The 13,150-nt window shown below is 40.7% G+C and overlaps 1 protein-coding gene across 2 annotated transcripts; it reads right to left on the bottom strand.

The window, feature by feature from the left end:
- Positions 1-296: 296 nt before the first annotated feature.
- On the bottom strand, positions 297-11,638 carry PLAC9 (placenta associated 9). Of its 2 annotated transcripts, XM_054637870.2 has the most exons (4): positions 11,528-11,638; positions 2,685-2,782; positions 1,624-1,744; positions 297-479 (listed from the first exon to the last, which is right to left on the bottom strand). In XM_054637870.2, the coding sequence occupies exons 1-4, from the start codon at positions 11,583-11,585 to the stop codon at positions 469-471; spliced, it is 288 nt and encodes a 95-aa protein (XP_054493845.1). In that variant the 5' UTR covers positions 11,586-11,638; the 3' UTR covers positions 297-468. The 2 variants fall into 2 exon arrangements, with proteins under 2 accessions (XP_054493845.1, XP_077039399.1); XM_077183284.1 differs by having other exon boundaries at positions 297-1,744.
- Positions 11,639-13,150: the final 1,512 nt, after the last annotated feature.

Here is a 13,150-nt window from a genome sequence, read left to right on the forward strand (position 1 = left end):
CTGTGTCCAGAGGCAGACCATACACTTATTTCTGTCAGACAATCTGAGCATGTCTTGAGAGGAATTTGCAGCTGGAAGTCTCTCTTTGTTGGCTGAAACCAATAGCAAGGGTTCACTTCTTTGCTGGGGAAAGAGGAAGCTTTTGAATTAAGGGACGTTTGTTAGCTGTGCTTTAGTCCTGAACACCACCTGATCTTGTTTTCTTACTGACAGTGTTTTCTTACTGACATTTGAAATGCAGTTTTGATATAGTAGGGCTCCTGAAAGATTTAGAATGCCAAGTTTAAAACTGTATCTGAAAGCAAATACCTTTTTATTATAAAGCACAGCAATACAGAAGACAAACTACAGCTGAGGATTGTTCACCCTGCAGGAATTCTGGAAACACAAGCTTATTAAATGATCAGAAGTGCAGCTGTTTATGACAACCACACTGTTACATTCAGCTGTCTTCTGTCTTCACAGTGCTCAGCTGGTATCTGTATAGAGAAGAGTTGATGTGATTATTTTTGGTTATGAGATCAGGATCAATCTTTATGGATAAATCTCTTTTAAAACATGAATCTTGCTACTCTGAAGTGGGGAATTGTCACTTTGATTCACAAAATCATAGAAGGAAGGTCCAATCTGTTATTCTTGAGCAATTTGGCAGTTTTAGCAAGATCCATGTGAATAGTACTTGCTATAGATTTGCTGCAAATGATTTGCTGATTTCTGTTTTAAATTCACTGCAGTGCTTAACTGGAATATTTTTCACTTTTACTGGAATACCCCCTTCCATTGCAGGGGAGTAACTTAACAATTAACCTGTTAACTGCCCCTCACAGAAAACTTTCAGCTTCAGTGGATAACAAAGTTGGTGAGGACGGTATCAGTCATGGTTACCAGATCTATACAGCCACCTGCAAGAACCAAAAACCAGCATAAACTCTGCTGCTGTTTTCTTCAAACCTACTTCCATCATGTAAGTGCGCTGTAGTGTGCCCAGTTACAGCTACCTTAAATGAATAAACAGCCCAGGACTGACAAAACTGACTTCATAAACATGTCTGTGGATGCTTTTATCTGTCCACAAGTGGTTTATTTTCCACTAAGAGTGTCTTGCCTTGTTAAATGCACTGTTGATATTTAGGCAGAGGATGAGGCACATAGAGCATTATAAGAAAATGAGTAGAATAAGTGGTCTCATCCAACTAATTTCTGTTGTGGTTTAATTTATTCCAGGAACATGTTTTGTGTGAGGGGCTTACATGTCAAAGTTGTATTTAGGATATCAAAATGGCAATACTTCCAATTTTGTAAAATTCTGATGCCATCCCATTATTTTGTCACACATGAAGCTAAAGAATCAGGATCTTAAATCTGGAAAGGACCTTGAGATTACTTAGTCTGTCCTGCCATTCTAAGGTGAGTTGCTTCCTTTGCTCCCAGCCCTCTCTTTAGAGGTTGAAATCTGATTTTCCAAACTGGACCTGCAACTGGGGTCCTGAGGTCCCCAGTTCTGAGGCCTTAGCTACCCTGAGCTGAATTAGTTCACATATTTAGAGAGAAAATATGGCATATTTAATAATAACATATGTAACCCTTTTTTTCAATTTAGATTATACCTGACGAGATACTGACCATCAAAAACATCTATAAGTGGAGTTCCTGGAGCAGTGGGGATATTCAGTGTTGTCTCACTGATGATGTTGAGGAGTGATTTGACTTCTGATTCTAGGTGCTCCACTGTTTTTATTACCTTCTAATGGAAACAAGGGAGACAAATGGAGAAAGGAGGTAGACAGAGGGTCAGGTAGAAGGAATTGCACCAGATGCGTTTGCAGAAATGCAAACCTCATATCCTATCATGGCAACAGCTAATTTGATCTGTAATGTGTGTTTGCAGGTTTAAACATTCCTTGTGTTCTGCTGGCCTCTAGTGGCAACAAGTATTAGCACTCGGTTTTGCAAGAGTTATGTTACAGCAGCCCTGTATAAAGAAGAATTTAAATTCTTGGAGCTTTCCATTAGTTTGTTTTTAATTCTTTCTCATTTCTGACAGAAATGCAATTTATTAAATGCAATAAAAGAATCTGCAAGGACGATGAGAGGAGCTGATGGGGTAGAAAGACAAGGGCTGGGACTAGAGCCAGGAGAGAGGTGATGTTCCCATTTGAGAACCACACCATGAAGTTTGGGAACTACCCAGCTGAGAATAGTTAACAGGTATCTTGTGAGTGCTTAAGACACCGGGGGGAAAAAAAAAAATCAAATCAGTACTTTTCAGCTTTCCTGGAATCCCTGTCATAGAGTTCATATAGCTCTTAAATGTCAGCAGAAACTCCTCTATCAGTCTTGGGAGTCACTTGCAGATCCTACATCTACCCATAAATCAGTGTGAAACTTAACAAATACAGATTGAGATTTTTAGATGAAAGGCACAGATGAGGATGTTTAGATTATAAACATTCTAGAAAAGGCTGATGTATAAAAAATTGTTAATCAGTTTTTTGGAATTCATTAAGATTATATATTTCTGGTGATAGTGGCTTCATGGATAAATATGACATCTGAAAAAAGTAGTCCAACCTTGACTAGAATGAAGTCAAGAAGGGACATTGTCTAGAAACATTCTTTTTCTTTGGTCAAAAGGATAGGGCAGAAGTCTGGTAAGGTTCAGGAGCCAGCACAATCCCTCTTACCTCTTCAATAATATCTAAGCGTTCGTGGAGCATGTGTTCATTGCACCAGGTTCCTCTTTCCAGACTTCCAGGTGCCATACTGACAGGATCAGCAGCAGCTGGAAATAGAGACACAGGTAATTGGCAGAGGGTTAATAGCAGTCCTTGCCTTTCAGATTTATGAAGTGGTATTTTGCATGCTACACAGCATTGTTGATGAACCAAATGTAGGAATTGAACTTCTTTTCCAATAACTACAGCTGTGCCCTAGTAGTTGCCTGCACATGTCATGTTGGTTGGAACATGGTGTTTTCTCTTGCCACGGGTGTTTGTTTTGTTTTGTGTATGTGTGTATTTGTTTTACATAATCTATTTTTTCCTACATGTGTAAGGTAAGTTTATAGGCTGTGACTCTCTCTCTTAAGTGTCAAACCTAACTGTTGGGAAGATCTGCCTAACACAACAGTTCCTCATAGACTTTCTTCAGAAGCAGCTGGTGCTGTAAAGCTTTGAAGACTAGCTAAGCTTGTCCACTTTGTAAATGGATGCTGATGATTCCTCTGTGCCAGAAGGTTGTCCCAGACAGTCTGACTTTGCAATGGGAAGGGAAACAATAAAAATTGTTTTATTGCTGAGCACATTTACTGACTTTGCTATATCCAAAGTCACATTTCTCTGTCAGTTATCTGTGTTTACCTCTCAGTACTCATGAGCTTTTGCTCTTTGAACTTTTCATTCTGCTGGCTGTACTCCATCAGTCAGTAGCTGCTGATGTCCATGTTTTAGTGGAGCCTATTTGCTTTTCATAACTTTTGTGCAGCATTCAGTAACATTTTAAATTTTCAAATGTGTGCAGAGGACTGTAGTCGAATATTTTAAACTGTGCTAAAGTGATAACATATCTTCCTGCATGTAAAGTTAAGTTTTGCTCTTGTTTGATGCTTGAAGCAGCTAGGATAATGAGGAAGCAGCAGTAACTCATTCTGTCATTGTTTGTAACAAAGACAAAACTGAGCTTGTGTTACAATGAACAGTAAGACACACAAGAGCAGTAACTAATTCTCTCTTCAGTGCTGCTGTGCCAGAGTAGTGGTTTGGAACTGCTGCAGTGCTTCGTCTCAAGCCTGTGCCAAGATTTCTGGAGTGTAGGTGTCAGGTGATGGCAAACATGTGTCAGTAAGGATCACTGCAGTTTGGAGGCGATGAGAGATGTACTCTGAGTTGGAATGGCATCCTTGGAATTGGAGGGAGGAGGAGGGATTACCAAGTGACCTGATATACTGGGCATTATTTAGAAATTGGTTTGGCAGAGATTTGGCTGGGGTTTTTTAATGCAGTACCAGAAGGTGGTGCTGTTAGGACAGAATCCCGAAGACTTCGTCTACCTGTTTACAGAAGGGCGCTGAAATACAGCAGGTATTTCAACACCAGCGGCTTTGCAGTTGCCCTTTTTTTTCCTCTTTGCTGCTAGTGATGGTGGTTTATGAGTCTTGTTACTGACTTAGTGGTCAAGTGAACCGTGCTATTTCTCAAAATTTTTGCTTTACATGTCTTTTTTTCATTGTGACTGGAACAGTGTGGAGATACTGAAATTGTGGTGGCTGATTCCCTAGGCAGGTGTTTGTAGGTGAGGGGGTTAGATATGATGGACTGACAGTTACTCAAAGCACATGTATACATACCATGATAGGTACCATGTACAGCCAGTGTAGGATTGTTGCATCTTACTGTGAGCTTAGCAAAGCACTGCACAATTTTGTGTGCATCGTGTGTACACACACAGAGCTTTGTGTGTACCTAGAGAAGGAGGTAAATGGGTTGCTATGGGACACAGGACTCAGTAGCTCCGGGTTCCTCTCCGGACCCAGAGGGAGACAGCTTTCCATCGCTCACAGCACTGTGCTGCCTTACCAGCTGTAATGGCCATACTGAAGGAGGACCAAGTCCTTGTTTGACTGGGCTGTAAGATATCACTCAGAGCCACAGAATTAGTGCAGTGCCTAAAACTTTGACAAACAGGCCAAGCCTAAGTGTCTCAGGAAACACCTGACAGCTGATGTTAGCAAGGCTAAGGGTTAGTGTAAGCAAAAGCGTGTCTAGTGTAGACCGCACAGTATGGAGCTGTGAGCTGTGAGAGGGCTGAGCTAGGAGAAACCATCTCAGGACCTGCATGTCCATGTCTTGTTAGTGACTTTCACACCAGAACAGAGCTGTTCAGCCTCTTGCAATTGCCTCTTAACGACCATGCCAGAACAGGCTATTTCAGCTGCTGCTGGCCGGGCAGTCAGTGTAGATTTCTTTTTTCTGAGTCCTGGCTTGAGGCTTTGGCTTCCCAAAACACTCATTGTTATTCTGTTGTTTGGCTTTAGCTTTTAAGTTACAGCTTTATCTCTGGGATGGGCTGTTCACAGGACACATCCGGTCCCTTGTAAATGTGGCACATATCTGGGTCACTATGGTCAGGCAGTTCAGCCAAAGCAGTAATTACCATGTGCTCAAAGAGAGCACGTGGAATGTTGCTTAGGAGCACTGCCCTTCTCTATTTCAATTGGTGAAAGAAAGGGACACAATCTGCCTTTGGCACTGACCTTACTCCAGCAGCATCTCTACTTCATATATATGAAGTCACCATGTGACTTTACAGTCACCATTTAAAGGAAGTGAAGAGCAGAAGGCTGCAAACTATGTAAGCAGTAGACTCATGACTTAGGATACTTCCAGGTACTTGCTTTCTGAAGTTACTGAAGAAACGCTTTTTAAATGTAAATTGGAATTTTTACTTGTCTCTCTGCACGTGCTTTGAAACACAGACAACTTTGGTAGTAAGTTTTGAAGGTAACCACTTTTAAGAGTGAAGTGTTCTTTGTATTCCATATAAATTACATATTTAAAATGTGTAGGTGTTTGCAACTTCTGACAGCTTAGGCAAGTGTGTAGGAGGCATATTTCAATGTCTTAAATATCTCATTTGAAACTTAATAGATTATTTCATGCAGACACTTGCAACATTTCAATATGGCAGAGAGAACATTACTTTTTAGTTAATGTCCCATCTGCAAATGTCCACCTGATGTTTCTTGCAAGTGAGATGTTCAGTTATGTTCTTGAAATCCATTCTAGTTGATATATAGGGTGGTTATTTTCCATCAAGAACCAGAACTCTTGTGTTCAAGATAAGAAAACGACTCATGCCTTTTTTGCTCTGATTAAGTCCTCTGTGCTACATTGATGGCACCCATAAATCTGGGTAGTTCTAACCCTGGGCTGTGATGCAGTCAGACACCAGCAGGGAAATGGAGCATCTCTGAACTGGTTGTTAATAAGGATCTGTTTACTAGAAGAACATGCCTAAAGTTTGAAAGAAGCAGCACAATGGAGAGTAAGATCTGTGTATTATGGTCAGCCTGACTGTACAAAATTTGGTTTTATAGCAAGGGAGAGAATGAGCAATGAAGTAAGAATCAAAACAGCCTTGCTAAACAGGTTAAGAGCAGAGGCCTTTGATTAAGAATATCCCTCAGTTAAGCTCTTCTGCCTCCTGTATATTTGATATATTCCCCCAACCCGCAAGATGTTCCTTCTCTGTGCTCCCTGATGAAGTTCCTTTCTAGGACTGTCAGGGTTCTTTCTATCCAGGTGCTGTTAAATGATTGATTTTGATCATTGAAATAGTTAATGATAAGCATCAGAATAAACCTAAGCAACTGCCTCTCTGCTGTCATTTTCTGTGGTTACTAGGACTGCCAGAACTGAAGTATGTGACCACACAGATCTGGTAGGTCTTTTAAAGTAACCTTCCTAATGACACATTGCTGATCCAAATGAAGTTACAGGCTTGATCTAGAAATTGCTGGGTTGGGTTCTTTGGTCTGCGTTACAAAGAAGGTCAAGGTGAGTGACCACAATGTTTCCCACTGGTCTTAAAACCTGTCAAGTTCTTTGGCCTCATTCTATGATCAATGTGGTTTTGAAAGTTGACTGCAAGGTCTTGTTTGCACTCAGTAGGGCGGGAGGGATAAAACAAAGCAGGCCACAAGCCAAGTGGGAGACATGGGAGATTGAAACAGGAACCAGATGGCAAATGAGGAAACCTGAAAACATGTGATAGAGCAAGGGGAATAAAGGAGAACATGACTAACTCTTCAAGAAAACATGCTGTGCTCTGTGTTTTTGTTTGCACTGCCTTAGGTTTAGAAGTACCATTTTATTCCTAAAGCATGGAGCATAAGGTGGCCAGACAGCCTTTGATGAGAAAAGGAATGGCAGTAGTTATGTTTTATGTTCTAACAGGAAAAAGGTCATGAACTGGAGGACCAAGTTCAAATGATTAATCCATTATCCAGTGTGGGAGGAATGCAACAGAATTCTGAATGGATTTGCTGACCCTTACTTCACTTATTTTTTCTCTAAATTATTCTTTCTCTAGTGTTTTTGTTATGTGGGGTTTTGTTTGGGGTTTTGTTTGTTTTGTTTTAATTTCAAGAAGGTACATGAAAGTTTTTAATGCCTGATTAGAGATTAATCTGTAATCTATACATTCACTGAATACTTCAACTGCTGCCTAAGTGTCAAGTTCTGGAAAAGTTTCAAACATAATAAAAAATCCAAGGGATTTCTCTGGTATCCAAGATTTACGATCCTCTGATAAGGGAGATGTCCTGAAATGAGTTTCTTCTGTGAAATTAGTTATTTTTAAAATAAATTTTAGAAGCTAAATAACCATGTCAGAAAGTTCCAAAATTGTACGTGTGGTTCATATTCTCTTTATCAAGGTGCAGAATATGCTGCTAGGAATATTATTTCAGATCCTACATCAGGTAAGATTGTACTTGTTTTAATTATTTTTTACCTGAAAGAGAAGGAGCAAAGGGGGAACCTCATGGGTTGGGGAATCTATTGATGGAGGTGGGTCAGGTACCAGCCCATGAGTTCTCACATCTTTGCCTGGTGTGTCCCATCCACCTGGGTGTGGGACTTGGTGTCACAGTATGTTCTGGTCCCACACATCACTTGTGCTTGTGAAATGTGCAAAACCAGAAATGGGACCTCATAGCAATTGTTCCTGACAAGATAACACATATTTCTGTGTAAAACTACTTCATTTATGGGCAGCTTTTGCAACCCATGTAATTGTCATTTTGTAAGGGGATCCATCTCTCACTTACCCAGCAGTGGAGACTGAGAGGGAGTGCACGAGACCAGAGATAGTTCATGCTTCCAGTGGGTGTTTTTTTTTTAAGCACAGAAAAATCTGGGCCTTTGCCATGGCTATGTGCCAGAAGCACAAATGCTACTTGAAAAACTACTTTCCTTTTTTTGCTTCTTCTGTGACTGTAAGAAGCACTTAAGTTTTGTGTATTTTCATTCAAAGGAAGAAGGATAGTAATTAAATGTTCCTGTGAGGGAACTATTGCTTGGAGCGTGTTTTCAGCATGCTGGTCTTCAGAACAAGCAGCCAGAGAATATCCTCTTGCACTTGCTTCTGCAATGGAAAATGACTACAGGGAGTTGGACTGATAAGAGGCACAAGTTACGTAATCAGCAGGTATGTTACTCTAATTCGTGCTGTATCTTAGAATGATGCTTTGGGCTCCAGAAAAGTTTGCCTTTATTATGGATTTATTTTCGTGTGAATGCATCTTTGTTATAGAAACCAAGGCTAAATATAAGGAGGATTATAGCTAGAAGCTGTATAGGACAGGAGGAGCTGTATCTTAGTGTCCATAAAGCAACCAAGTTGTGCAGAATTAGTGAGCTTAAGGCTGGCTTGAAAGTGGAGATGTGAGATACGTAAATAATGGATACCATCATCAATTTGAGGATAACCACTGGTATCAGGGGATAAAGAGTTTCTCAATTTTCTGAGGACATGGCTTTTGGTCTGTGTTTAGTAATAGAAATGATGGCCATGGGGAGTGGGCGAGGTGAGTCTGTGACTTATTAGTCAGTTCTGTGATTGTGTAGTTTTCATGTCTAAGTCATGGCAGTAAAAGAAAGAAGTAAGTAAAATGAAAGAATATAGTTTTTTCCTAAAATCTGAACAAATCTAAGAAGTTGCTTGAAAATCTGTTTTCTCTTGGCTGACAGTTCATGCAGTCTGCAGCAAGTCAGGAAGTCAAATAGTGGGAGAAGGGCAGATAGACACACATACACACACACATAGTATTTCCTGACATTCAGGCCCAGGATTACATCTGCTTCAGCCAGAGTAGATTGGCTGTGTTTTTGAATAAAGGACTCCTGTTGTTCACCTGCAGGATGAGGCTATATTTCTAAACTCCTGATTTTTTTGGGAGAGTTTGATACTAACTTTTGCTTTACATGTGGAGGTCACATTATCCACAGAGTTGAAATTCCTTTTAACTAAACGTACAAAAACATAGGGCTTTACAGATATATAAAATCTCTCAATAAAAGGCTCACTTCTGTACTGAACCCTGATCTCCAGATACCTCACAATCTTAAAAACCACAGTTATTTTGGGGTACACTTTGTTGTCACAAACTTTTTCTCCTTCCTTGTTAGAAGGTGGGTTTTGCAAGGACTGTAATCCTTGCTTTGGAGACAATGCTGGTAGGTTTCTATAAGGACAAAAAATACCTATAACATAGAGTATAGGTTAAACCATTATTAATTAGTTAGTAGAGAAGTATGACTCCAAGTCAGGCCTAAAGTAGGATATCTAACATAAATTTTTACTGTGGCTTTAATTCTACAATGCAGTGTTTTCATCTCCTAGAGAAAAAAAATGCTTCTCTGTGATAATGCAAATGGTCAATTTGGGGCAGTATCTGGCTATTCTGAAAGGATTTTGTTTCCACTTTCTAGATAATGGTCTAGCTTATAGATCTTCCCAGCTTTTATATTGCATGTGAATATCAGAGGATTCAAAACATCTTGAGAATTCAAAATATGTTGGATGAATGAAGAGAAGCATTCATACACTTGATTTACTTGAACTCGTAGTTAGAACCGGCTGAAACGGCTGCTGTTGGAAAGCAAACCACGCCACAGTGTGGAGCAGCGGTGCCTGGGTCCCTGGTAGAGCGCTCGGTGTTTGGGGAGCTCCGCTAACGGCCCGTGTGCGGGAGCAGGGGCTTGTTTACCCTGGAGCTCCAGGTGCACAAGCATGGAGCACAATCTTTGCTGCTGGGGTGCTTCACCCCTCGGAACGATTTGCCTAGAAACACGTTTAAAGACACTGGCAGCCAAAAAAGCATACCTTGAATAAAGGTATTGTGCTCCAGGCTACATTGTGTGCTGCATTTGAGCAGCACCCCACAAATGAACCCAGCACAGGCAGCAAAGCACTGTAAACTGTGGCAGGAGCATGTGGTTGCATCCAGAAGGGCTCCCGTGCCAGCCTCTCCTCCTGAATGATTTGGAGGCTGAGCTCTTTGAATATGAGATTGTTTATATTAATGGCTGAGTTAAGACGTAAATTCTAGTTTGGCTGGATAATTTTTAGGAGGAACCCGTGGGAGTTAGGATGCGGGATTCTGCAAGGGAATCATAAGTTATGTTCCCCCACTCAAGAGTAGCAGAATGAAAGTGGGGATGGCTTTTTTAAGCTTTCAGTCTGGCAGGGTGCTCCCCTGGCCATGACAGACACAAAATTTCTCATTTTGCATGATGGAAAACCATTAAGACAGTAAACATGGTTTGCTGACTGAGTAGCTGCCACCTGGCATGATACTGGGTGCTAGTCTCCTCTGCAGTTATTATCAAAGTGCTATTCTAATTAACTGAATTTTATCTGAGTTTGCAAATTATTTTAGATTAAAACCCTACTTTTATGGGAATAGAAAAAGCCTTTTTTAATTTTCTTTTATTTCACATTTATTTCAGCGAAGCTTGCAAAACTCACAAGAGGATAGTGAATTCTTGTGGAGTGAAAACAAGTTAGAGTGCTCTTGCTGTTGCATTGATATTTCTGTTCATCACTGAGATAAACATTACAAAGCCAGTCAAGTAGGAGGGAGTCAGGGCAAGGAAGAGTGACTAGAACTTGGGGGCAGAAGGGACTAGCAGTTTTTTAGGAAATGTTTTGAATGTAACAGGATCTTACTACCCTGCCATGAAATACAACTATTGTCTTGTCAAGAAAGTAGGACCAGAGGGAAAATAAATCTGAGCCTCAGCTAGCAGAAAAGATGTAGTACAAACAGGCTGGGAAGCCAGGTTTGTGGTTACACAGGGACTGTAAACCCTTGAACTAGTCAAACTGAATAGCTTTGTCACACTACAATGTGATTACAGGTTATTCAGTGCTAATCTCTTGTTAATGAAAGTAGAATTCAGATGCAGGCTTATCAGATGTTCTCTGTTTATATTTTGTTCTCCCAAGGCTTTTGGAGAAGTCATTATGTACCTCAAAATCTCAGGAATAAGCAATCCAAAGCAGAAGAAACAAAGTGGTGATGCTGTTACCAGAAAATTTAAAAAGAAGGCTTGGAAAAAGGAGTATCTTTCTCTAATCACCTTGAACTTCAATCTCATTTCCAAGTGGATTAGTGTGATATTAATACGGCTGCCAGAACAGTAATTATGGAAATTCAGAGCACTGTCTGCAGCACCTCAATGTGGTCCTAAATTTGTGAAGGTAGAGTGATTCTATCTCCCGTAAGAAGTAAAAAATTTCCAAATGTACCAAAGCAATATGCCTACAGGACAGAGTTTAATGTCACAAAAATGGAGTCTTACCTCTCAAATCAGAGGATTTTGACACATACCTGTGTCACCTTCACATAAAGTCCATAGAGAAATTAAGCAATTATTTGCCTCCCCCTCCCACCCTATGCAAAGGCTTTGACCATACTGAGATTAAGCTACAGTTTCTGCTTTGCCAGTTCAGAGTCACTTACCTAAAAGATCTTGCTCATGCAGGACTAGAACAAACGCCAGTGCCCAGAGGAAAAGCATGGTTCCAGCCTGCCCGGGCTGTGCCGTGGCTGTGCTGGAGAGCCCCGCAGCCTCCCTCCCTCCCTCCTTCCCTCCCTCCCTCCCCGGCTTCCTATCGGCTCCTTGTCCAGCCCTTCGTGCTGAGGTTTAGCCAGAGTTAGGCGGAAATATGCCCAGCCTGAGCCAAGATTCTTAAGCTGTTCTCCTCTGCTTCCCTCCTTTTGAAAACACCCTTCCAGCTCCATGCACAGCCCAGCTATCCAGCCAAGCTGGAAGTGGCCCAGGATCCCTAAAGTTAGGTTTTTTTACATTTGTATTTATTTACACAGATTACAATGGAAATTGATGAAAAGCTTTGGATGTTGTAAATATAGCAAGTGGGGCAAGGCAAGGAAGGGAGAAAGGAGGAGGAAGGGTGCTGGTTTCTTTCCCTGTAGAATTTCATCTGGGGCAGGCAAAGCACTGGAAAACACGGTATCTTTAGATCTTGTGAGTTTATTGAGGCTTTTACCATTGTATGCTCTTTTTGAAGAGCACAGAAACATCTTCCTTGGGCAGTACAATGTGTGGCAGTCTTGTGGGACGTTACAGCTCTCTGTGGTGCTTTATGTTTGGACATTATCATAGGATCTCCTGAGGAGCCATCTGAGCTCTTTTCAATTTGGCAGGGGTTTAAAATTGCTTGGGCTTGGTAACATCACATGCAAAAATAGCACTGGCAATGTGTGTGATTTTTAACAGGATCTTCGTGGAACATTGTCTTGCAGGTTCCTCGGTGTTGACTGGATAAGCATCAGTCTTTGACCCCTCTAGGCTGATGTTAAAACCCTTAAGGTGTCTCCTTCCTGGTATTATTCCTCATAATCATTTGAGTTACCTTTTTTCAAACTACTGCAAGAAAAAAATGAAAGGCCAGTAAGGCATCCTACTTAATTCCAAAGGCCATTCATGGTAGACAGGTTCATGGTAGACAGTGGTTTAACCACTGAAAATAAACCCCTGCAAGCTAGAACAGATTTCTTTGGTCTTTACCACCCCCCTAGCAGTCAAAAAAATCAAGTTCTTTGAATATCTGAAAGTGATCCTGTAGAGATGCTATCTTAGAGTTCCAAGTATAATCGTCCTTGGTGACTTCCGTGACAAGTTAGGTTGTAAGCTCAGTTGCAAGGCAAAATAGTCTCAGTAACAGAGATTCTGTGACTGGAATTTTTCTAATAACTTTAATGAGGCATAGAACAACCTCAATGTTTATTAAGCCCTCAGGCTTTGTTTGAATACGTTAATGTTTTTGTGAAAGAAAAATTTAAATTAGCTGTGAAAATTGGAGTAGCAGTGTTTTTCTGGGTGTTTTGGTTTGAATCACTATGTAGAGTACTGCAATTCTTACAAATTCTTGCTTTGAGAATAAATTTGATTATGCCTGCTGAAAACTTATGTAAATCAAAATTTCTTATTAACAGGTCCTGAGAGGGGAGCTGCAAAAGGTAACAGTGAGTCCAGCCTCAGTTGTACCCTGTGTTTCAATATGAGATGCTGATGTGGTAGGCTGTGATTTTTGAAGTGAGACATTATCTGTGTGCTGTCTG

This window comes from Agelaius phoeniceus, chromosome 9 (genome assembly GCF_051311805.1).
Source record: "Agelaius phoeniceus isolate bAgePho1 chromosome 9, bAgePho1.hap1, whole genome shotgun sequence".
NCBI lineage: Eukaryota > Metazoa > Chordata > Aves > Passeriformes > Icteridae > Agelaius > Agelaius phoeniceus.